General features: G+C 39.2%; 1 protein-coding gene across 9 annotated transcripts in view; it reads left to right on the top strand.

Moving 5' to 3' along the window:
* elavl4 (ELAV like neuron-specific RNA binding protein 4) overlaps nucleotides 1-25,399 on the top strand; it is a 78,338-nt gene that overhangs the window by 7,025 nt on the left and 45,914 nt on the right. For 4 of the 9 annotated variants that reach the window (XM_077716536.1, XM_077716533.1, XM_077716535.1 and 1 more), the window contains exon 2: nucleotides 252-392. The exons of 3 other annotated variants lie outside the window; for them this stretch is intronic. In XM_077716536.1, coding sequence (XP_077572662.1) covers nucleotides 252-392 — 141 coding nt within the window. Of the gene's footprint in view, nucleotides 1-251; nucleotides 393-14,491; nucleotides 14,836-25,399 lie in introns of those variants that run through there. 2 more of the 9 variants (XM_077716540.1, XM_077716538.1) reach the window with 1 other exon arrangement.

Genomic DNA, 25,399 nt, shown 5'->3' with positions numbered 1-25,399 from the left:
TGAGAGCAAAAAAAAAAAATGTTCCCTAATCCCCTCCTTCTCTCTACGCTTCCTTCTTCATACACACTCCCTCTGTCCTTTTAATATTCATCCTCCTCCTCCTCCATCCTTCCTACCTGCTGTTATCTGTATCCCCCCCCCCCACCCCACCCTGCCAAACCCCAACCTACCCCACCCCACCCCTCTTTCCCTTCTTCTCCTCCCTTTTCCTCCCACGTCAATGCGTGAGCGTGTGTGTGTTCTGTGAGCAGCATCTCAAGATGATGGCGAGGTACGGGCAACTCTCGGGACTAGCAGCCAGTGGCATGGGCTCCGTCCCCGAGTCGCACTCGCCGCTATTTCCCAGGGATCTCCCGTCATCGCCCGCCCAGACGGGCTACAGGTCATCCCTGGTAAGAGGATATAGACAGAGCACTGTATCTCCATATACAAGTCTCCATCTTTTAATGAACACAGGCGTCCGTTATTATTCTATGAAAGGTAGCAGGGTCGGGGTGGCGAGTTGTTTGTGTGTGTGTGGGTGAGGAAAGAAGCAAGAGGGCAGGAAGAGAACAAATCAATTGTGCAGTCCAAGCCGGTATTCCCGATGGATGATATTAGTTAATATTTGCATTGTTGTGTTTGTTCAATTACCCCGTGCCTACTCTGTCTTTAGTTTCCGCCAGACAGACTCTTATCAAGGGAATTGGAGGTGTTTGTATGTGTGTATGCAATGTGTATGTATGGTTGTTTCTTTGCATGGCTAAAAGAATTCATTGTGATGGAGTTTTGTATTGCTCAAGGGTGATGAAAATCAAATAAGGCTGAGAAGATAGGAATGAGAAACGTCATTAAAATTAGAGTTTAACTCCAGCTTGCTTTACGGCGCACAATCTTGCTACAAAACGAATAGATAATCACGTCAAATATTTTCTCCTGATCCCAACATTCCGATTCTGACATTACCCGGTAGAAAAGATAACTTCAAGAGGAAGGGAGCGGAACAGGGAAAATGAAGAGGGTACTAAAGAAAACCCTGAGCATTTAAGTAAAACGTTGTTCGAAAATCCCTGACTCGCCGCATTAAGACGACATGAAGCTGTGGGTGCTCCATTGGTTTGCCTTCCCTTCAAACTGGCTCAGATCCACACCCCAAAGCTTCCCGGAAGCTTTCATAACCCACTGTCATGCTACTGACGATACCCAAGGGGTTTTTCGGCAAAACTCTATGCAAATGCGCGGCGAGGATAAGCGGTGAAATATGTCTATGTGGAGTTTGGGCTTCAAAAGTGTTTTCCTTTTTCTTTTTCACCCTACTTCTAGTTCTTCATTCTTACAACAGTTCAAAGCCATCTGTCTCTGGGTTTTTTTTTCCTTGTCCAGAATGCCCAAAACGACTTACTACTACTGTGTTATCTGCTGTTTGCATAAAAAGCAGCTTGCCAATGTATTATTTCTCCAAACTAGTTTAAGTAACAAGTTGAATTTATTATACAAGAATGATTGGCATGTTTACACATTCGATGCAAGAGTGAGATGAAAAAAAATAAATTTCAGGCGGGCGAGCGTTGAGTTAAAGATCACTTTGAATTTAACACTGCTGATTATAAATGTGATTAGAGGGGGAAGACGTTTGAGAGGAGGGATTTAACAGCTTTATAATGGCTAACTCGTCTTCGCATCTTGTTACATCCCATGCCAAATTGTGTGGTGGCGGTTTATTTTTGTGCTTTCACCCATTTGTTGTGTGTGTGTGTGTGTGTGTGTGTGTGTGTGTGTGTGTGTATACGCATGATTACCCTGTTTAAAGAAGACCATCGTGATTAATGGCACCTTCATTAAGCTTAGGAAGATCATTTGCATACATTAAACAAATGCAGTGGAAAATTCTGCTCGATTTATCGTAACAATCTTCACAAGCAGCATCACATTCTTTAACTTTGTGATAGCTTCAGGCAAGCTGCTGCAAACATAAATTTGCTGTTTATTTTATTCAATTCAGAAAACACAGTTCATAGCCGGGTAGTTTTCATAAACAAACTGCCTCATTTGGAATTCAGAGACTGAAGTCAAAATAAGAAAACCTGAGTATTCTTGACAGATGCGGGGGGGGGGTTGTATAATTAAGTTTAGACCATTTAACAACCAATAAATGTGATTTACTGTTAGGAATGCGTGTATAGATTCAGAATGACCACGTATAACGCCAGTCGTGTACCGTAGACAAAGGCGTTGAAATGAAAGGAGCAGGGAAAGAAAATCTGAATTGCAAATTGTTCTGTATTCCAGTCAGCCGAGATTTAATTTTCAAGAAGGCCACATGCTTCCGAGCTGAATGTTGCAAATTTCTCGAAAGCTCCGTTGATTGCCCACTGTAGGCAGCTGACGTTCTCGATGTGACACAAGGCTTTGTTTGGCAACTCTAATTTTTCACTCTGTTTCAACATCTCAAAAAAAAAAAAAAAAAACGGAGCAAGAATAGAAAAGAAAAATGGAATGGCGCTCAGAGGTGCCAATTTTTTTTCCACTCTACTGAACTCAATGAGGAACAAAAATGTGTGCATCTAAAGAGCTAGAGGTCATTTCTTGTACAACAATAATGATTAGCTGCTCCCATCTGCCGCTTGTCGCTTTCCCCCTTATCCTTGATTGCAGTCTTTTCTAACATCTAGAAAATGAGCTCGTTTATGCACCACGGCCTTTCTGCCTTCGCCGAAACAAACGCAGGTGCTGCCGCTTGTACGACGCCGCCGAGAAATGGTGCTCAAAACCATCGAAATATCAATTCGGGTGATGGTTAATGACTGTTAGAACTAAAAAAATAAAAATTTAACATAGTTTATTAACTTCAATGGCATTGCCTACTGAAATTCATACACTAGAGTAGGGATAGGGAACCTATGGCCTGGGAGCCATATGTGGCTCTTTTGATAGGTGCATATGCCTCAGGAGCCATATGTGGCTCTTTTGATAGGTGCAAATGGCTCAGGAGCCATACATGGCTCTTTTGATAGGAGCAAATGGCCCAGGAGCCATACATGGCTCTTTCGATAGGTGGATATGGCTCTCCGCTAAACTGTGAGGTAAAATATGGGAACCTCTGTTGAGAAAGCTCAGTCCTGAATGCACCAATAGGAACGTTGTGTGAGTATTGTGGCGCCGAAACTACCTTTGGTGCGGTTTTTAACATTTTTCCATTAAATTCTTCTGTATGCATACTCCCATTGATTATCATTGATTAGCAAAATCGCGACAATCTTGTCAAAAGAGCTTAGAGAACGTTTTTACTTAAAAAGTGGCGGCATTACTACAAATAGCACACATTTGAGTGTATTTTTACTTTTAAATTTTGAGTATGGCTCTCAAGGAACAACATTTAAAAATATGAATTGTTTATGGCTCTCTCCTTCAAAAAGGTTTCCAACCCCTGCACTAGACTATGAACAAAAAAAATGGAAAGGGGAAAATGGTAGCCTATTTAAATGCTTTGTTCTGTAAATACTCTTAGAAGCTATAAGGTTGCCCGATAGCGTATTTAGAACTAGAGCATGTTATGGCTGCATGACCATATTATGTGAATGTGCAGTGTGTTTATATGTGTGTGTGTATAAATCACGTCGTGTTTGCTCTTGATATGAGCACATGTGGTGTGTCAGTTGCAAGGAACGCAGATATGCTGAGAGACATGACTTGAGGGTTGTGGGGCGGGGTCCCAAAGATTTCACGTGTGTTTTTATGCGTGTGTGTGCGTGCGGACATGTGCTGGCCACCAGTGCTGCAGGGACGGCCTTGTTATTAGCAGCTGAGCCAGTGTCCCTTTGGGAGACATCACTGCAGAACGGAGCAGGTGTCTGCAGGCTCGTGAAGACGCACACACACACACACACACATACAAACAAACAAACATGCGCAACACTCACGCATTCTCCAAAAACGACCATTTTCTTTTCCGAGTTGACATTCATCCTCAGCCAATATAGCACATTCAATGGGTGTGGCTTAATGTGTGTTTGGATACAAAGCGTGTTTTTCCATTATGTAGATCAGTAAAACTAAAATGGCTTAATGCGATCCTTTGGTCATTAAAGCAACTCGAAAGCCAATACCCACCCAAAAGGTCACCTCGTTATACTTTCGTAAATTATTCATGACAACATATATAACGATTAACAGTTGTAACTGTTAATTATAACTTCAACTCTATTGGGAAAATACGTCTTTTTTGGTTATTTGAAGTAAAATCTTAACCACCTAAAAACTAATAGAAGATTGCATTTTGGGGTACTCGTTACCCAAATGGTAATATCCAGTTGTCAATCAAATTTAAATGTTTTGTTAATCCTAATCCTTATATATTTTCAATAAATATTTAAAATGTTAAATTACTAAAATCTAAAAATAAATAAATAAAACTATCAAAATACACAAATTGAATTCCCCAAACACAGTTTATGGTTTATTTATTTATTTTTATTATTTTGTAGTATTAGTTTTTGCCATTGACAATTCTAGAAGTGCAATTTTGCCAGCCTTTTCCAATCCAAATAGATTAGACGTCTACCACAGTGAATATCTGCCAGCATTAGTTCAACGAATGCACTGTACAAATCCTAAATGTTTTGGTATAGCCCTGACTGACTATTATACTAATAAATCCATTTATTAAACTACAATGAAACCGTAAACAATTTATACATTTAAAGACTGATATGAGGAAATGGCTTAAACCTAAACTATAAAGGACACTGTCAGAGGCACATAATTACTTCGGTTTAACTTGTATTGTAGACCAGCTCTGCTGAGAATTTATCTTGACTCAGTGTTTACATGGGCAGTTCAATAGTTTGAATAAGCAAAACAATTTGAAACACTGCTATTCATTCCTTCTGTTTAATTCCAAAAATCCTGCTTACAAAGACAAAAAAAAAACATTTTATTTCAGAAACTATTTTTCTGCATTTCATATCATTAGGCTTAGTGAGATAAGGGTATTGTGTTGGGTATTTCTGTATATTTCCTTATTCACTCACAAATGTGAACTGTAATTAGAAAAAAAATACACTGAACTGAACTTTGGTTTGAATGTATTTGTTAGATCAAGCAGCATCATTTTGGTTTCATATTATGTGTAGTTCTTTAAATACTCAATTTTGATATCTCGTAAATGTGACATCAGAAAATGTATACAATACATATTAGCCTTATTAGCATTGACAAATGTCATATTAGCCATCACAAAGCCTATCACTGTCCTGCCTGTTTCTGGAATAATGTACAATAGGTTCAACTCTGCCATCGTAGACAAATTTGTCATAAAAACCAAATCTGCTTGAAGCAACATTCAATTTCCCCCCACAAAGATTATGACCTTTGGAACACCAAGTTGCGATATTGTATTTTAGAGATTTTCTAGGTGAAGACCTCTTATTAGAGAAGATTCAGCAGCCTTTTTTGGAAATGAGCATGTTGATGCTCAGCTGACAAATGTCAACCAACCAACGCCTGAAAATTGCCTCTGTTGACAATTCTGACAACTGCAATATTGAACTCTCTTTGAAAATGATAGTTGGATGGCCAATTGTGTTTTTTTGATATGGATTCGCTAATTCCCATAGATGATGAAAAGCATTGTGTCTTTTACCCTCACTATGTAATGTATGAGTGAGTGACTTTTGGCACCATCGAACAACGTGAGGCAATCTGTTGTATAAGGCTGTATGTAACAATGCAAAAATTTAATCTATCGTCAAGCCTCCAATATCGTGTCATGTGACAGATTTTTCTCAGGGAGAATCATTTGTTCAGACTGAGCAGAATTCTGGCCACGCCTAGTTCAGTTTAACATTCGGGGAGAGAATTAGAGTAGAGGAGATGTGGCTAATACTAGTATGGACCTTGAAATAGCCATGCCTCCAAGCTCCTTTAGGTCAGCAATGTGAGAGCGTTTTAAGCTACCTGGTTATCAACAGAGATTTACATGGTATATCCAAGGCTCAGTCAGACTCATGTAATTTTTGGACTATAAATCATAGCTTAGACGGCCCAGCAGGTGAATGGTTAGCGCTCACCGTTCTGGGATCCTGTGTTTGAATGCAGTTCGGTCCTCGTGTTTTGAGTTTGCATGTTCTCCCTGGGCCTGTGTAGGTTTTCTTTGGGTACTCTGGTTTCCACCCACATTACAAAAACACGCATGATTTTCCTCCCACATTCCACATATGGTTGGACACTCTAAATTGCCTCTAGGTATGAGTGTGAGTCTGAATGGTTGTCCATCTTGGCTAGCCACCAATTCTGGATGTCCCCCGCCTCTAGCCTGAAGTCAGCTGGAATAGGCTCCAGCACCCCCCATGACCCCTGTGAGTATAAGCGGTTCAGAAAATGAATGAAGGAAAGTCGTTCCTGACTATCAGCTGCACCCAAATGGTTAGGGGAAAAGGTGTATTTTATTTATCTGTGAATATACATATATTAGCCTCACTGGGCAATAAGACAACCATGTGCATGTTTTATGATGGGATATTTACATGCAGCCTAAATACTGATATCCAAAATTAACAGCAGTTGCCTGACTCCATTTATTTAACTACCATTAATTGTGCATATTCTGTAGGAGAAATCATCTTCATCTTGAGATTTTATTTAGTATTGGTAACTACATCCTTATTTAAATTTAAAAAAAATCTATATGGCTTTTTGGGTTTTTTTTCTCAGTCGTGTTCTAGCAATATAAGGAAAAAAAAACTTAAGCATCTACTCAAGCGTGAAGGCATTTCACTGTAATCAGTGGATATCTATTTCCCCCACTTCTCCGTTGCCCATTGGATTTTCTCTGAGCATGAGAAAGTGCAGTTAAGCATGAAGTGACATTTCAAGAGCTAGATTTTGCTGAGACTCTCCATCTTCTTCTATCCCCTTGGTGCTGTGGGCCACGCCTGCAAAAAGAAGCTAGATGTGTGTCATTTATAAAAGGTTATGCCTGATCAACACCCATGAATAGTGGAGCCTTTATAAGTAAAAGTGTTGCTAGTTTCAGGTGCCAGAAAGAAGTAGGAACAGTTGTTGATTGCAAAATGTGTCGATTGAATGACAGCTTTTGGTTTACTGCAGAGGAGGTTGTTCAAGTATTTAAAAAAAAAACAGTAGGAATGATCACCAATACATATATATGAAAGTCTATAAAAATAGTATCCCTTTTGAGCCGTGTGTATATTTCTGCGCATGTACGAGGGTGGGGGTTGATTAAAACCTCCACCAGATGGACCCCAGCAGTCATTCTGTGAGCATGGATGTACCCCGACCGGGATCAAATGCAAAGCGAGCTGTTCTCCTCGCCATTACTAGAAAATTGCACTTCTCTATAGACAACTCACCCATATAACACTCGCATTACTTATTTTGACGCGTGCAACGTCATGCTGACATGCAGGTGGTCAAATCCATATCATAGAAATGTCTAGAAATGTCTATACAAAGGAAACATGGTGCGCCGCTGCCTGTCAGGCGGTCAACTGCGTGGTGGTCCAAGTTGAATGAAGTTGAATGTCACCCCAAGCTGCGGATACTCTGCTGTCCAAATGGACAATAATCCACCAGAATCCTGAAGAGAATACCTGCTGAGTGCCAACACACATGTTAGAATCAACAGCCAATGGCAAGCTAAGCTTCTCTGGGCACCTCTACAAACATTTCATTTATGTTTGGTTACATCCTCTAAGTCCCTCCATTTTCCGTTCCATAAAGCGCAAAAGCAATACTAAAATAGCACGGAAATGGAAGTGCTAAGAATGTACACAAACCCTATCTAAAACATGGAACATGTTAACATCAGTGTTTTTTTATGGCAACTCTAAGTATTGCCTTTCATATTTTTAGTTTAGGTAAATTTGGATTGATTCATTCCTTTACATCTACTGGAGATCCTCATTTGCATCAAGACTCGTACAAATTAGATATATTACTGTCATACTTCATGTCTTGGAGGGGGAAAAACTTTGATGTCGAGCAGAATTTGATTCTAATTTTCTGTCAGTTTTAAATGCTCCCAGCTCCCTTTTGGCTTGGACACTTTTAAAGTGCTGCTTTTCTGTTGATCGGTTCCACTTCCAAGGAGTTATAATTTGTTTTTTACAAATCTGTTTGACAGGTTTATAAAGAACATTTTAACAATAATTAGCAGTGTTTCCTTTTTTGTTTTTTTTGTTGGTTTTGAGGACGAAAAGGCTCTATGTCTTGACACTTTAAAAATCATCTCTACCATATTGAAAACAGAGGCTTTTCCTAATAACTGCAGTTTTATTATTAAAATATGAACATTTCTACTGCAATGCTCACACTGCTTTCAGTGTTAGTCACATGTAAAGTCTCCAAAGCTGTAACCTCCCGAGCAGCTTTGCGTTAATGTGAAGGGTGGAAGAGGCTGTGACAAATGTAGCGTATAGCCTCTATCCAGGATCAGCATGAAGAATTCACTTCTGATCCCAAGAGTTTCTTCTACGCACTGTGACGCAGACAGAGGTTAAGTTGATGCCTTGCCATTCCTGGCATGTAGTAGAATGTAGGAGGGGAAACTACCTAGTACTTTAGTTCACACTTGCTAGTCCTTGATGGTGTTAATTTAAAGCAATGTCTCGCAAAAGAAATCGTTCTACAGTTAAGAGTGCCCATAGGAGGGTTTAATACTTTAAATTATCCCAAGTAAGAGTTTGGCTTTGTTACAATGGCTTTTACAGTAATAGTCATACTACAAAAATAATATTGTAATTAATTTTTTGTAGTCCTAAGAGTGCCTTCCAGGGCTCAGGTTTTGGCAAGTCTTAACACTAGTGATTATGTTTTTACTGAAAATGTAGTGCTTGGATGACTCACTGTGAACTTGACTGTGATCCCAAGATAATTTGGAATTATTTGCCATGGCGTGGTTTAAAGAAAAGCAGAATTGTGTGGTCTTTTATTCTTTTTTGTAGAGACAGAAGAGAGGATTTGATTTAATATAGAACAGCAGTGCAGGTGTGCTGTGCCCTGGACCATGAAATTACCTCAAATCAGTAGCCACACAGTTTTGGCCATCGATTCATGGAAATGAAAATGGCTCTGCTTTTAACGTTGAAGCAAACATGAGCAGTCAACACTTTCCAAGCCACCAATTGTGGCGCACCTACTGCCACATTGTTCTAATGGCTGCCTAATATGTGAAATAGCCTTTGGACAAACAAACAGATTGACAGGCAACTTGAAGCCTGCAATTCTCATCTGTTGATTGTTACCGGCAGAGGGTGGACACCTGCCAGCAAAGAGGCGATCATCAGTCTGAGTAGCTCAGAAGTATGCTTGGGCTGCCAGAACTTATGGAGAGGAACTAAATCGGTCCTTCAAGGGCAAATCAAGAAGAGCCTTGGTAAGCAACACACTGTGCAGCTATCAAATGTACAGTACAGAGTTAATGATGCTGTCATAGTCATGCAGAAGTGAATCAGCTTAACTTTGGTTCTGGGTAGAGGGTTCAATCCTAGGTCGTCACTGTGTGGAGTTTGCATATTCTCCCTGGGCTTGCATGGCTTTTCTTTGGATACTCTGATGTCCTCCCACATCCCAAAAAGGTTGGGATACCCCCCTTTGTAAGGATAAACCGTTCCAAAAATTAAAGAATTCATGTATTGTGGGGTTTAACTTTGTGACCAGAAAAGAACAACAGGTTTTTATCCCGAAGGACACTTTTTTTTTTTGCTTGTAAATTAGCAAGTGTCAGGTTGGAATGCATTGACTAATTTCAGTATAAGATAGTCCACCCATAAAGAACAAGAAAATGCTCTTGAATGGTAAATTGTGACAGACTGTAAAATATATGAGGCTCATTTTCCCACAGTTTTAATTTTCTGTTGACCTTTTATTGATGTATTGTGTAGCAAGTGAGAAATTGAATATCATATGGCAAACTTGTTTGGGTAATATGTGCTGCCAGGCAATTGAATACTACATAATTTTTTCATTCAATTTCAAGAGAAATTGGGATGCTTGCTTCTTCTTGTATCTTCTTTATCTTCCTCCCCCTCCTGTAAATAAAAAGTCTTATGCCAAGAGACGTGCAAGACAGGTGTTAAAACATTGTGCTTGACAGTTTCTAACGACCCAAAGCAAAAGCCGTCACAATTTTCACTCTGCAGTCTGCAGATACAAATCAGATAAATGGTGCACTATTATTTGTATCCTCTTTCAGTCGTGTTATCATAAAACTGCACAATGCTTGCCTGAATATTTTTCCTCGCTATACTATACCATACTTGCGGCAAATCTAATAATTCTTCAGAACAGAATAGCCACAATTTCTAGACCAATGCAAATAAGAATCCTTGTGATCTGGTCGAGGATAAAGACCGAGTGGGAGACACAACAGCATGCGGTTAATCCATTAAGGTGTTTGACTAGGAGGGGTTCACAGTGGAGAGGCAGGGTAGAGTCAAGGGCGCGGACAATTTATGACAATTAGCCAGTTCTCTCGTTGCGAATTAGCATGCTAGAAGCGCCGACTGAAGCGCACTTGTGAGGTCGAGCACTTAAAGCCCAAGCTTTCCACCGCTCACTGTGGGGGACTCGTGCTCCATAGTGTTATGTATTGTTTTGTCTTGATCTAATTTCATTACTGTTGATCATGATAGACATTTCATCCATTTGTACGGGGATATTTAGGGCTAGTGATTTCAATATTATACTTTTTTTTTGGTCAAAATTGTATTTTTGTTCTGTAATATTTAATTTAGGCACCTCAGATGGAAAATATAAGATGCCATTAATTTAGGAATATATCTTGCAGAGGGAATTTATTGTTTATTACTAAAAGTCCTTGCATATTATTATAATGGATTTTACTGTTTCATACCCTGTGTGCAATTGAAGAATTCCACTTATCTCAACAGAAAAGGCCATTGTAACAGCATTAAGATTCAAGCCAAAGAAATGCCTTTGATAGGCCACTCCCTCCATCTGGCCATAAACAATATTGTAATGCACAGCGTGTAGCCTTAACTAGGACATGGCAGCAACATGGTTTCATCTTTTCATCTCTGATAGTGACACACACGCCCAGTAACAAGACTGCAAAGGGGAGAACATTGTTTTTATTACCAAGTAGCTCTAGTCAGTCCCATGGCTTATAAAAACATGGTCCTTTCGCGCCATTGGCTTCTGCAGATAACACGTCACAAACAAAAGAACTGCTCTTGTATTCATATTCTTTTTCTGAGAAGAAAGAAAAAACCTTATACAGATCCTTTTGGTAATTGAGACTATATCCTAGCAATGTTGATAATAATATTAAGATAAATGAAAATGAGGGCCTTCCATTTAGGTAATTCCATTCTTTACAGCCTCAATTGTTCAAATAGTTGATGGTTTTTGAAAGAAAAAAAACAAGCGTTTGGGATTTAACAACCCCCCATGAATCAGACTTTGCATTCTTCAAAATAGGGCAGCCAAGAGCTACAAAGATGTGGCCTTTCCCAAAGTAAATCATACATCTTACATTTGTATAGTGCTTTTCTACCTTCAAGGTACTCAAAGCACTTTGACACTATTTCACCATCTACCAACCTATGCTTCCTTTAAGATTGATTTGTTAAAAGTGCAACACTCATATTACTGAAGTTGCAAAATATCAATCTAGCCTTCCTGTTTTTTTCTTTTTTCTTGACCTTCATGGCCTATTTTACTTGCTTGCACTGTAATGGCACTTGTTCCATCTGGAAAAGACAAGTTAATTGTACTGGATGTTGTAAATGAGTTTGCTGTATTGACGATGCTCTCAGGGCAGGTAGAATTGGCAACAAAATCTCTACTATTATAGCTCCAGTGTTGTATTGTTTGTTTTCTTTGAATAGTTTATTCGGATCTCTAGAAAAAAAAGTAGACGTTTACATCTCTCTTAAAGGTGACGTTTTTAACCACCTTCATCTTAGTGCCAATAAAATGATAATGTCAGATGTTGTAGTAGTTGAACTAGGGTGTTTCTCACATTTTCCATGAAAAAAATTGGTACACTTTTGATGGGTGTAGTTGGTAGTATATTAAGAACATGGAACAAATTAGAGAGTTCTCTACCTAAATTGGGTCTCTACTTACAAAAAAAAATCCAAGTTCCAAAACCCCTTCTTGAGTTAATGAATTTTGTAAATAAATGTGTTGTTTCAACTGAAAAATTTTATTTTATAGCTTGTCCCAGTGTCATGGGCTGCTCAGTGCTGTTCACTTATGCTCCGTCACAAAAAAATCCTCATTCATCATCTGGCAAAATCAAATTCTCAATTAAATATTTTTGTGTGCACATTTTTACTTGAATAGCAAGGTTTAAAAAATACTTGCCGAAGTCATTTATGTAATGACAGGCTAACACCGCAATAGTATTATATTACATATTTCTCTTCCTGCCTACTGAGGCAGCAAATTAGTTCAATTAAAAGTACACTAGTTCTCGTTGGTTGCAACCAAGTAGTCATTCACAATGTTAAGTTTAAACTAGTATAACAAAAATTCTTTTAATCAAATATCCCAAACCACTTCATAATGTTCATCCAAATTGAACACAGCATGTTACTTGTAAGATACACTGGAACCATATTTATTATTTACATGCCATAACCAGCATAAATTCCACTTTACTGCCAACTTGAAACGTTGCACGATGATATCTTTGTCAGCGGAGGGTAATGCACATCCAATAATAACAAGTAAGGTGTTCCACATATGTGTCAGGAAGAACTGTATCTCTATACAAGATGTGTGTGGCACTAATTTAACTTGTGAGATAAAGCGTGTTAGTGGAAGCAAGAGCTCCCCCTTCTTGTTTTTCTGACACATCAACCACTTGCAATCTTGTCTTTCTTTTATCTCTCTATTTATTTTCTTTTTTTTTGGAACATTCTGAAACATTTTTTTTACTATAGCTCCACACATCATCCCCCATTCAACAGTATGCTCTGTAATTGAAGCATATGATACCTGCTAATCACTGTGTATTGTTTTACACGCTACAACAAAACTATCAAGGCACTGCTAATTAACTCTAAAAAGTCAACATGGAGGTAACAACACAAACATAGTCTACAGTGATTCTTGGTTTGTGTTTAAAGTTAAAAAGGGTAAAGACTGCAACAATAACAATTGTTGCTTGCTAAAACTGGGAAATGAACGGAACACCTCCATAAAAAGAGAACAATTCTGACTGATTGCAAGTTCCAAGACATTAGGCAGGCCAGAATAGTGGTCAGTGCAACCTTTCTGGTTATGATATTGGCTATGCTTGGAATAAACAGTCCATTTCATTGTGCTATGTATACGTAGTGAAGTTGCCTTTTTGTAGTACTATTCAATGGTACCGACAGGATAGGTTATACCACTGCATAGTGTCCCCAATGCATTCCACAATGAATCTTGATATGCAATGAACAAAAAAATAGCCTTTATAAAAGCAATGTATTTTGCGAACAACAGTACCTTTGTGTGTGTCATCTTCATGACTTGTAGTTTTAAGAAATATTCATATATTTAAATTAGATGATAGATTGGAAGTGATTGGTTTTGTTATGATTTCATCTGGTTACATTTATTTTGGAGAATATACATATGCTTTTTTGGTGGCTTGGTGTAATAGTGGTTAGTGGATTTTATTGGAAGTTAAATGGGATTGTATGTGTATTATCTTTTCATCTCCATTTATTTTGCATAGTTGTAGTATTTGTGTGTGGGTGCGTGTGTGCGTTTTGTTGTAGTATTTTCATTCATTGTATTAAAACAAATTTCCTGCCAATGATAATGATAGACATCCAATTTATTTAAGCTTGTAGCTAAATGTTCAGGTTTTGCTGTCAGGATTTTCCTGTCAAAATGAATTGGACTTGTAGTAACGTCAAAGGCAGTCAATGAGTTAAATTAGTGGGCCAATAAAGATTGAATCCTCAATGTTAATCTTCAGCGCATAAAAGATTCATTTGTTGTTGAAAGGTGTGGAAGGCAGTGGTGGGGAGTAAAGGTGACTCTATACACTGAGCAATGCAAATGTACAGAAGACACTCAGTAATAGCTAATTTATATACACAGTGCTGTGCAGGCATCCTATTACCATAGCGCCTGAGGCTGCAATCACTCTCCTCGAGCCGGGCTCCACATTGCTCTGCCCCGGCTCACTCAGGCACGGAGCTGAGCGGCGATTGATTATGCTTTGCTGGGATTCAAAAAGCCTTTTCTCTGCCAAAAGCAGGCTAAGGCTGGCGTGTGCCGACGAGGGCTCCGAGCCAGCCGGAGAGCGAAGGTGTTAACACTGAGGGAGGAGTGGGCTGATGGGCAAGCCAAGACGCCAATGACTGATTCTAGGAGAGAGACTTGGGGTAGGTGGAGGAGAGTGGGCGGGCACTGATCTCCAGTGAAGCAGGGGACTGGGCGGGTGGTGGCGGTGGTTGGAGGGAGAGAGGGAGGGAGGGAGGGGGGCGGGATGCTGGCTGCAGTCACATCCAAGCTCATCATTACGCTTGCAGCATCTGTGGAAGAAGGCGATGCTTGCGCCGCACACCTCCGCTCGCCACTGAGACTCCGAGAAAAGAGGAAGAGGAAGCCGAGGAGCAGAATCCAAAGCAGAAAAGTCTCTCACCAAGACTAAGACTAAGATAGGAAAGGGCTGAGGTAGAGTCGCTTCTCTTGGCGGAAGCATTTGCTTGCTGTAGCTGCTGTGTGTGGGGAATAAGAGAAAGAACAAGAGAGAGATAGGAGAGAGAGAGAAAGACAGAGCGAGAGTAAGAGAGAGAGAGAGAGCCAAAGAAAGATCGTGAGACAACCACCGGCGTCTCCCAAATGGAGTGGAATGGGTTTAAGATGGTAAGGAAGAAAGCTTGGGCGTAATTAACTGGAATCTATCACGATATGGGCTTTTTATTCAATTACGCACTATTATAACATCCTTACTAGATTTTCTATTAGACCGATTTGAAGACATTTCTCACTCTTATTTAACTTACTCAAAATTGAGAAGTTGGTTCACTGACAGATTTGTCCAAGAACTGAGATGCTCATTTTACTATGTAAGATGAACAGGTGTACTTGAAGGAATAGAACCGAAAGTATGATGTTGAATTGTTTTACTGCCTTTGCTTTGCTTTGAAATATTTAACTGCACGTGTGATATACTTGAGCAGGAGCAAGTGTAATGTGGATTGTTCAGCGTTTTGCTGTTGCTGTTATTTCTGCCACATTTTTTATGCATGCAAAGTAGCCCGTGCTAACGAGGTGAGTAGACATGTTATCCGTCATGCTGCTTGTGTACTGGGGAGTAGGTGTGTTTGAGTTACGCTCATGCCCTGGATTACAATTTGTAGTGTTGGATTAGAATGAAAATGCATAGGGCAGGGCATTTTTGCTAAGGTATCATACTTATTACTTCTTTCACTTCAACTTTACATCCATTTAGTTGCCACCCATCACCTTGATGAGAGTGGAAGAGTCTTGTAAATAGATCCAACTGCTATGTTTGTTCCATCGGTCCTAACTGTCAGGTGTACACAGTTTTATTTCCATACATATACTATGTGTGCAATTCTGCCGGCAGAGTCTATAGAATGATAATTTTCATTCCTGAGGCGTCCGTCTGTTTGAGAAATTACTTTTGTAGCGTGCACCGACTCTGCCGTTGCTAGCAAGAACATTTGCAGTACTACAATTAATCTGCCTGTATGCAAATGTTTGATTGTGTGTCTTGCTGGCTTGACTTTGGATGCAATCAAAATGCTAATCAAAGCCCCGTCATTTTGGACACAGAGATGAGTACAGTTAAGTGAGGCAAGGATGCTTAGCAGCGACATACGGAGGGAAAAAAATGTTGTGGATGGCTGGACATGAACAGAGAGCTTATGAAATCACATGCGGCTGAATAGAAGATGAAGAGAAAAAGGTGAAAATAGAAAAGAAGGAGTTAAAAGTCATCACTGTAGAAGGTGTGATTTGAGCTTTCTGATGTGAGCCAGCGGGACGCCTGAGCTATCACCTTATGCACACACACACACACACACACACACACACACACACTCATATACACTTGCGAGGATACCAACATGCAGTGACTCTATTACCCTCAGGCGGAACACGGTGAGCTCCAAGGTTACACATCAATGCTAATAGGATGGGGTGTGTAAGGAATTTATTATAGTGGCTCTGCAACCAACAAATATATGTGGAGTGAATTAAATGTAAGTGAAGATCAGAAAAATGTTAGATCAACGAGTGTTATGGTGGTAAATGATGAGTAGAAACAAGTGTTTTATCACTACTTAACAGAATGATATTAATGCAAAATTCATATACAAACAAGCTAGCACTGGGGATTTTGAAGATGTTTATTATAGTCTCCCTGCAGATTCATGTGCTTAGAAAAGGATCGTTTTACACCTACTTTGTGTACAAAGTCTTAACCAATCCACTCAAATACAACTTGAAAGTCAAGATTTTAAAAACTCCTAGTAGATATTTACCTGAACAAAAATATTTGTTTTCTTTCACTAAAATGGTCTGTTTCTGATTCAAAGTTGCATTTGTCAGTATACAGATTGTAAATCAAGGTGATAACAGTTTGGTATATTTTATAGTCTATTGAAAGATGAGTTTTAAATAAATCTTTTGTGTTGATTGTATAGTATCTTCTGGTGAACTTTGCATTTTAGTTCAAATAATTCTGATGGCTATTTGTGTCACAAGGCAAATATGTTGGGCAAATATATAGCCTTAAACTTATGCAGTTATCCTTGAATGTTTGTTGTTAAACACAAAAACATGAGCTTTAATGCTAGTATGGAAGGTTTTTCATCATATAGCTAAAAGATTGCAAATTTCCCCAATAGGCACATGGGTAAACATGTACATACGGTACTTGCAGACAAGAATGAGTAGAAAAAAGTGAAAATTGGCTGTGAAAACTCTTCCAATCAAAATGGATTGAATGTTCATGAGTGTCAATGGGTAAAATGTCAATAATAATAATAAAAAACTAGGTCACCCAAAATGATGTATTAATTTATGTTTGCCTTGAAGATGCAGCGAAATTAAATGTCCTTAGTGTTTGTTTATCATTATGTCTAACCAATATGGTGTCTCCTTTAACAAGGCAAATATGAAGTCAGTATGAATTTAAAATAATCTAAAATTGCAAAGCGTTCAATGATTTAATTTCCTCTCATGTAATCATAGTCTTTAAGTGCGACTGTTTTTAAGTCATATTCAATTTACCTTTTTTTTTTCTTCTCCTATTGAAACTGTTTTTATTGACTCTAAATGTTTCTGTCTTTGAACAAAGGCTAGATGGAAGCATTTAATGAGCTAAAAGCCTGTTTGAATAAGAAGCCGCTGTAACAATCTCTGTCCCAATTAGCACGCTTTGGTTTTTAAATATTCCTTTTGTGCGAAGCCTAAACACACATGAAGACTCACAAAACGGTCACATTGAAAATTTAATAGGCTTCCACAGCGACATCCTTAATTTATTTAAAATGTTGTTTTTCCTTTTTTTTTTTTTTCCATTTCCAAAAGCCAGAAATCTGAGAAGCATGGCAAGTCATTCTGTTGTGAGGGGAGCAGCATTCACAAATACTAGACCTAATTCCTTTGGCAGAAGCTCAAACTGCTACAGACAGACACATAATCAGCTGGGGAGCGTTAGTGCCTCAGCCCACTAGCAAACACAAGACCGAGCCCTTGTTGTGCATCGCTGCTTTTCAGAATAAATATCCCGATGGAAAATACAGTGGGAGGAAAGAGGTATTCATGTGTGTATATAGCTCTTTGTTCAGCAAAAGATAGCGAAAGAAGAGACGGAACGGCAGCTTTCTTAGCCACTTTGCTGCTCATTCTCTATCTACCGCTCCTTCTGTCTCTCATCCTCCACTGTACGCTGTGTGTTTTGCTATTCATACAGATGTTTGGATTTGAGTGGCAGTTTCTCCCGAGACTGTGCGCACGCGGCTGACTCGTCTCATCTGCATTTTGCATCCCAGGAAACAAAGCAGCGTAGAAAGCGCCGTAAAGTATCAGCAGGCAGACAGGTTGTTTGTTGTGTGTGTGTGTGTGTGTGTGTGTGTGTGAGGGGAAGACAGACAGTGTGTGTGTGTGTATGTTAGTGTGCGCTTTGTGTCTGCGTGAGTTGTTTGGCTTTGGCAGCTTAACTGCCCCTTGAGCTGTTGCTGAATGATGTTTAACGGACATTTCAAGGTCACGCTTTCGACAGGCCTCGCTGCCGCTGACATATTAAACATTTATGCATTTCTGTAGCCAGATGAATTATAGATTAAACATGAAACTGAACATGCTGCAAAATGGCACTATTGTGCTTGGTAATAGACACATTGCGGTCTACAAACACCACGTTGCACGACACATCCTACGCCTGCCTTATCTCATCTTTAGCAACACAATACATCATCTTGTCATATGTCACATTCACACAAAAGATAACTACAATGACGCTCGGTACAGGCCAGACATCTGCCAAGGCCACGTAATCTTAATTTCAGAAAATAATACTAGTTTGAGGATTCATTATGTATTGTATCGTGTTATATGTACTAATAGTATGATCAAATTATTTTGAGGTCATCCGTATCCAATGCAAGTAAACTGCTCGTGACACATTTTTATAAAATGCAACACATTTAGTCCTGCCTCTTTATTATTCAAAACTACCTATTTTATTTATTTTTTTGCTTTGGAAACTGATAGCTAAATGCGAATACATAATGGAAAATGCCACAGACAAGCTAATATAAATAGAAAGTGTTGACGTTTTCAAATATTTTAAGGAATAAATAGCGATATTCACAAGCATTGCACATATTATATCTAATATATGATTACGCCTTGCTGAATAGCTGTTATGTCTTTGTATATATCCATTTTCCTATAGTATGTTGCTTTCCTTACATTATATGTCATTACAGTGGATTTTTTCAGAAGAAAAACATTTCAGTTACTCAAGATTAGACTTACCTAGATTCTGTCATCTAAATTACTAACTGATCAAATAGGAAAATACACAGTAAGTTCTTCGTAAACATTAAGAATTGCTACGATTCCCAACTATAATTATGTTTCCGCTTTCTGAGGGAAATGAATGTTATCCTTACTGTCCTTACTGACTGAAAATGGGGGTGGATAAAACAGCAATACGGAGATACGCTGTGTTTGGGGATGGGGGTGTCATTAAGGTCAGTGGAAAGATAAACGAGCACTCACTCGTTGATGTGCACCTTTTCCACCATCACGCTGTCACACTGTGGCAAATCAGCTTCCGTCTCTCCTCTACGTCGCCTCTGTGGCATATAGCCTGCCATACCAACAGCCGAGATCATATCCTGTGGGCATTTTCAATTACCGTGCTCTGTACAGCAGTAGGGGGGATTAATCTGCTCGTTTGAATGCGCACCACACTTAATGGTTTCGCTGGTGTGCCGCCGGCCTCGTCTGTTAGCTCTGATGGTATACATTTAGGCTTTGTGACTTTACCTCCCTTTCCCTTTCTCTTCTGCTGCAGTCAGAGCCATTTTTGATTGCACCGCTCTGTCGTCAAGTTACAGAGTGAGATTAGATTTTCACACAAGATGTGCTCAGTATCAATTCGCAAGTGAAAGTCCAAATTGATTGTGTAATGACTTGCACGGAAGATTTAAAATAGTGACAGTAGCTCAAGGAGTGACTGTAAAATCACAATCTGACATATCTCTGATATATTGCGGTGGCTTCTTGGAATTCATGAAAATGCTACCTTAAATTATGGGAAGGATCTGTTGGAGGGAAGTATAAAAACTGTGTAAAGCCAATCAAGGAAGGAGCCATTCATTGTTAAATAGAGTAATATTCCACATAAATTCCTTTTAAAAGGGTTGCTTTTGTTCTTGTATGCTCTAAATACTTCCAAGTGGCATTCATTTTACTAAATTACCATGCATAATTTGCATTTGAATAACTTGTCTACATACAGGTAGGTGTCTGTATACATGTATGCATAGTAAATCCTTATGCCTGGAAACTGAATATATTTCCATTGGAGCAAAAGTATTTATTAGTTTCCTCCTATATTAACATCAGGCATAACTGACATTACCTATTTTTGGTGTTAGGTTTTTACATAAGGGTTGAAACTTGACACATGGCCTTATTTTCTTATTAAATGACCAAATATGGCCTTATAAAGACTTAATACATTCAATGAAGGATCCCCGGCTGTCTTTCTGATACACTTGTAGTAACATTGTCAACATTTCCACTTACTGTCTGTTGATCCATTACTTCCTTCCTTCACATTGTGTATGCGCTAAGATACATGATGGATGGCCTTTCTTTCCCTTGCATTCATTTGATTATGCGAGCGCTAGTTTAGAGATGAATCAATCAGCAGATTATCTAGGGTTCACGTGCAAAAAATAAAAACAACAACAACACACACTCTAGCACATCCTTGTGTTGCACTCTTGGCTATAATATGAAATCTCGAGTACAGCGGACGGTTGGTGCCTGTGTGATTGAGCTCCATGCCTTTGCTGCAAGGCACACATCCCCACATATATATAGGCTTGCTATGTGTGAGATGCAGCTGATGGGGGAGGAGTGATTAGATTAGAAAGCGCACTGCCTCTACTTGGGGTTCCTCTTCCTTTCTCTCTCTCTCCGGCGGCTCGTTCTGTGTGTATAAGTGCTATGCCGAGCTGTAGGTTTTCTTATCGTGCACCTCCAGGCTGTTTATAGCTTTGTTATAAATACCTGCTCAACAAAGCCAACATTAACACTCGTATCCTCAAACCAGTTTTAATTGGAACACCCGCTATGAATTTAACAGAAAATTGTTATTCAAGGTGTTTAAGACGAGTTTGTTTCTTTCGCTCTCTCCCGGGAATGCTAGAATGTTGGTAGCATTTTTTTTCTTTAAATCAAGGACTTTCCCTGCTCTATTGCAATTTTGTACACAAGTGCAACATTAGGTATATTTTTAATCTAATGATGGAATGGAAGAATCATTTTGAAAAGAGTGACTTTCAAAATGATGATAATGTAATCAAATATGTTTAATAGTTTGATTTGGTTTTATGTTTTTGGATATCCTACTGGAATACTTCTATCTACTACCAGTGCTATCTATCATAACATATTTAAATTTAAAGTTGTCAGTTCATATTTTTTAATATGTCACTATTATCTATGACTTATAGTGTGTATGGCTTGAAAATGTGGGTAAGAGAGTTTCTTGATGGTGATTGGCATCCGTGTCAGCAAATTAGATTAGCTTGCTGTTAAACCATTAATGCATTGTGGTATCTTTTGTATAAGTGCTTCTTTTAGTTTTTCCACCGGAGGAGGTTCTTAATATTATTATTTATTTTCTTAGAGTGCCCGGAAGAAAAGTCTTGAGAGTCATTTGCTTGGTTCTTGTTGTTTTTCTTTTTGTTCAGGAAACTAAAACTGCTAATATATTATTTAAGGACATATCAGAATAAAATTTTCTCTCGCCCGACTTTGGTGTGAGCAATATGGGTTTGATTCCCATTCGGTGAGTGTTTTTTGGGGTGTTCTCTGTCTGCTGTTGCCTGGGATGGGCTCCAGCACCCCCTATGACTGGTACAGACGAGGATATTCAATGGATGCATGGTCCTCAATCTTCATTTATTTACTCTAGGTTCCAAGCTAGTCTGTAGAGGACTAATTTCTGACTTAACTTTTGACATGTACAATAGTAATGCACTATACACTATGGACACTGTTGTCTTTCTCGCTTTTCCTTGTCATGACTTTATATTTGACTTTAAATGCCTTTCTATAGCCACCATCAATTTTGTAACGTACTAAAACTTTTAACTCCAAACGTACAGGTTCTACATTTTGAGAAAATTAAGAGTGATTGCGTATTTATGGCTCTTTTATGTGAACTGAATGTGCCCGTGATGAAGTCCTAATCCAGGCTGACAGTACTCGTTCATCATAAACAAGTTTAATTACTGAAGAGGCCCTCGATCTAAGACACGTGAACGATCCACTAAAACCGCTAATGGCACTAAATTGAAGATGGAGTCCTGTGAAGAACATGATACTGATTTAGTCCCTTCAATTCACCACTACATGCTAGTTTAGGACCATGACAGCTATCTCCTTCTTTCCATTTGTCACACCCAGGGATTATACAGCAATGCACGGCACACACGTCATTGAAGCAAGCTGATGAAGATGTAAGAAATAGCTTTATGGCTCCCAGGAAGACTGCTATGTAGCCCGGTCTTGACGAGGTTGGGATAGGCCAGAGAATTTGGGGCAAAGCCATTAGGCGCGAGACAGGAGTGAAATAAGGGGACCTTTGATGAGAACCTGAGAGACCAGGTCAAAGCAAGGGCAAGGGGACAGGGGACTCGTGCTTCTGGGCAGATCCCAGCCTTTTACTTTCTGTTCCAGCAGCCTCCAAACCTCAGTGCCCCAATACCCCCCCTCTCAAGCCTACGGCTCTGGACTAACCGAGAGGCAGGTGTCCATCTGATCTAACAGCCCCTCAAGGGGGGAACTTTAGAGCACCAGTCACTGTAGCTGCACAAATTAAAGTGTCATCTCTAGAGTGAAGATGTTCACCAATTTTCTGCATGCGTTGCTGCTGCAAGTTTTTGGGAATCAGCCAGTGTGCTAATGTCTTCATCAGAGGAGAACGTAAATCTTTGACGTTGTGTTCTCCTTGAGAAGTGTATACTTCATTCACGGGGGTGTAAATGTGTGAGAGTGCCTGAAATAGAGAGAAATGGAGGAGATAGATCACTGCAGGTCTTGATCGTCCTTGTTGTTTGCCATTAATGAAATTGACGGCGATGTTTTGCCCTGTTTTCAAACCGAATAAATATATAGCACTCATAAAAAGTAGGTTAAAGCAATGACTTAGATCCTATTTCACAGTATGAATATTCAGAGCACAAAAACTGCCCCCTGTGTGTATAAATTAAGGGTATAATAGTCAGTAAAAAATAAAAAAAAGATAAGTATAGTAAAGCTTTCTTTTTAGGAGAATAAATTTAGAATATGAGGGGAATCAAAGTCAAATCAAAAATAATTAGATTTGTACATTAATAAATGGTAGTATTACACGAACAAAATATTTTTTCAATGACAATAATCTAGCTGCGAGGAGACATTGAAAAATTAGTTTAAAGTCTATATAAAGTATATTCATTATCTATATCGTAATGCCACAAATTACGAACCTTGAGAAAACCAAATGAGATATTGATGAACTCTGTCTGTTAGACCGTTGGGCAATTTGCATCATCCTGTCATGATATGACCTCTGACCATATATGCAAGTATGTGCTGATTACCCAAGAGCTGTGAGGGGGGTGTTGCATATAGCCGCATCGATCTTGCTGAAAGCCTGAATTGTCACAAGAAAGAGGAAAAACTGTGGTCGGAGTCGAGCCAAATTTAAATGAAAAATTGCTTAGATACACATCTTGCATTTTCTGGAACATTTATTATTCCAAGTCCCACAAATTGAAGTGAGGCGGAGGAGAAGAATCCATTTAGTAAAATAGATGCTGATCGATGAGACTGGAGGCAGGCCGGTGAGAGTGCAACAACGGAGCTGTCTTGTGTGTAGGGGTGTGCATTTGTGTGTCCCAGTCCAAGATTACTTTTGCCAATTGATCCAGCCCAGCATCTCTCTGATCTGCCAGACGTTTAGAGCTCACAAAGAAAACAACGGTGGACTTATAAAGACCAGCAATACAAATACAATCAAATGCATACTATACAAAAATTGTGATATATATATATATATATATATATATATATATATATATATATATATATATATATATATATATATATATATATATATATATATATATATATATATATATATATATATATATATATATATTTTACATACATATATACATACAATTTTGTTATAGCATTTGTTCAAAACAGGCTGAAAGATGAATTTTATAAACTAGTGAATAGAAAGCTGGATGGATTTCTAAAGTCCTTTGCAGCAATCCTATTTTTTGAATAAACAAAAAAAAATAGTGTCACTCCATATAACCCACCAAGTTCGATGAGAACTAACTCAATCTGTTTTAACTATTCAGACACACACTTACTCATGCGCGCTTCATACAACCGACCGTCAGTCGAAGGTTTTCTCAGCCGAGGGCAGGTTGGTCGATAGCCTTGGTTGTCAAACTTCAGGATGCAACCTTCTGAAGTGAAAGTTTCTGAAGTGAGAGTGTGTGTACATAAGTCCTTGGCAAAATAGCAAAAGAAAATTTCACTAAAATACACCTTATGTCTCTAGTGAGTGTTATACCTCTCATTTTGATGCTCTGCAAAAAAGTTGTTAGCCTCAGTGGTGCAACTTCCACAAAATGAATACCGTGTGTGTAGTATATTGGTAGAAGATAGTTTTACTCAATGAAACACCTAGTGTAAAGAAATCACAATATCTGACAAAAGTCTAGCTGGTCCCCCTGGCTGCATTTTGTAGCTCCCAAGATGTCAGCATATAACCCTAGCAGCCTCCCGTCTACTCTGCATTCTCCGCAGCCTCCATCTTTCCCGGCCAAGTCAGGCTACATTGATTGTCTGAGCTTTGTGGGGCTAAAAGAGAGGAAGGGATCTAGGCTTGCAGTGCCTCAGCACTCTCTATAGTCAGCACTGCTTTATGCTGTAAAAACTGCAGTGGCGTGACAAAGGTCAAAACACGACGCGATGACTTGGGAAATTGTTCACATAACTGTCTAAAGTGAAATATAGTTACGAGAGCATATTACATTAGAAGAGCGCTTTGGAAAAATGGATTCATAAACAGTAAAGCAAAGATAAGTTTGTTCCATTAGTAATTTTGACTACCCGACAAATACAAATGTGCACTCCCTTCCCTTCCTGGAGGCAGACTACAGGACCCAGACACCAGGAGACCAAGGAGACAGGAAGCACTTTTGCGCCATCAAATATTAATGGCCCTATAGAGTGTATTGATTATATAATAGGTTTTCCCAGCATCTGAGCACCGACTGAAATGTACTCCTTGAATAATTCAAAATGTATCCATGAGCGGATTTCCATCTAAATGGTTGCTGAATGTAATTTGCACCTCTTTTGGTGGATTCATCCAACAAAGCATGCATGGGACGAATGCAAGAAGGGTGTGACTATGACGGATGAAGTTGCATGCAAAGTGCATGTCTGTCGTAAACGCCGCACGGTTTGCTTGAAGGAATGGTTGAGCATTGTCTGGTTGTGTGCTAGTTGACGTTACTTCACCACCAATGGAGGCCCACCTACATCTGCTTGCTGCTTGTTCCATGCAATCCGCACGTGTGTAGACGCTGTGATGACGCTGCACTGTCTGCTTGTCGCGGCGCACGTTGCTTCACCGCAC

The sequence above is a fragment of the Stigmatopora nigra genome, chromosome 5, assembly GCF_051989575.1.
Source record: "Stigmatopora nigra isolate UIUO_SnigA chromosome 5, RoL_Snig_1.1, whole genome shotgun sequence".
Taxonomy (NCBI): domain Eukaryota; kingdom Metazoa; phylum Chordata; class Actinopteri; order Syngnathiformes; family Syngnathidae; genus Stigmatopora; species Stigmatopora nigra.
The sequence above is the reverse complement of the archived record's forward strand: the minus strand, read 5'-3'. Positions and strand labels throughout refer to the sequence as shown.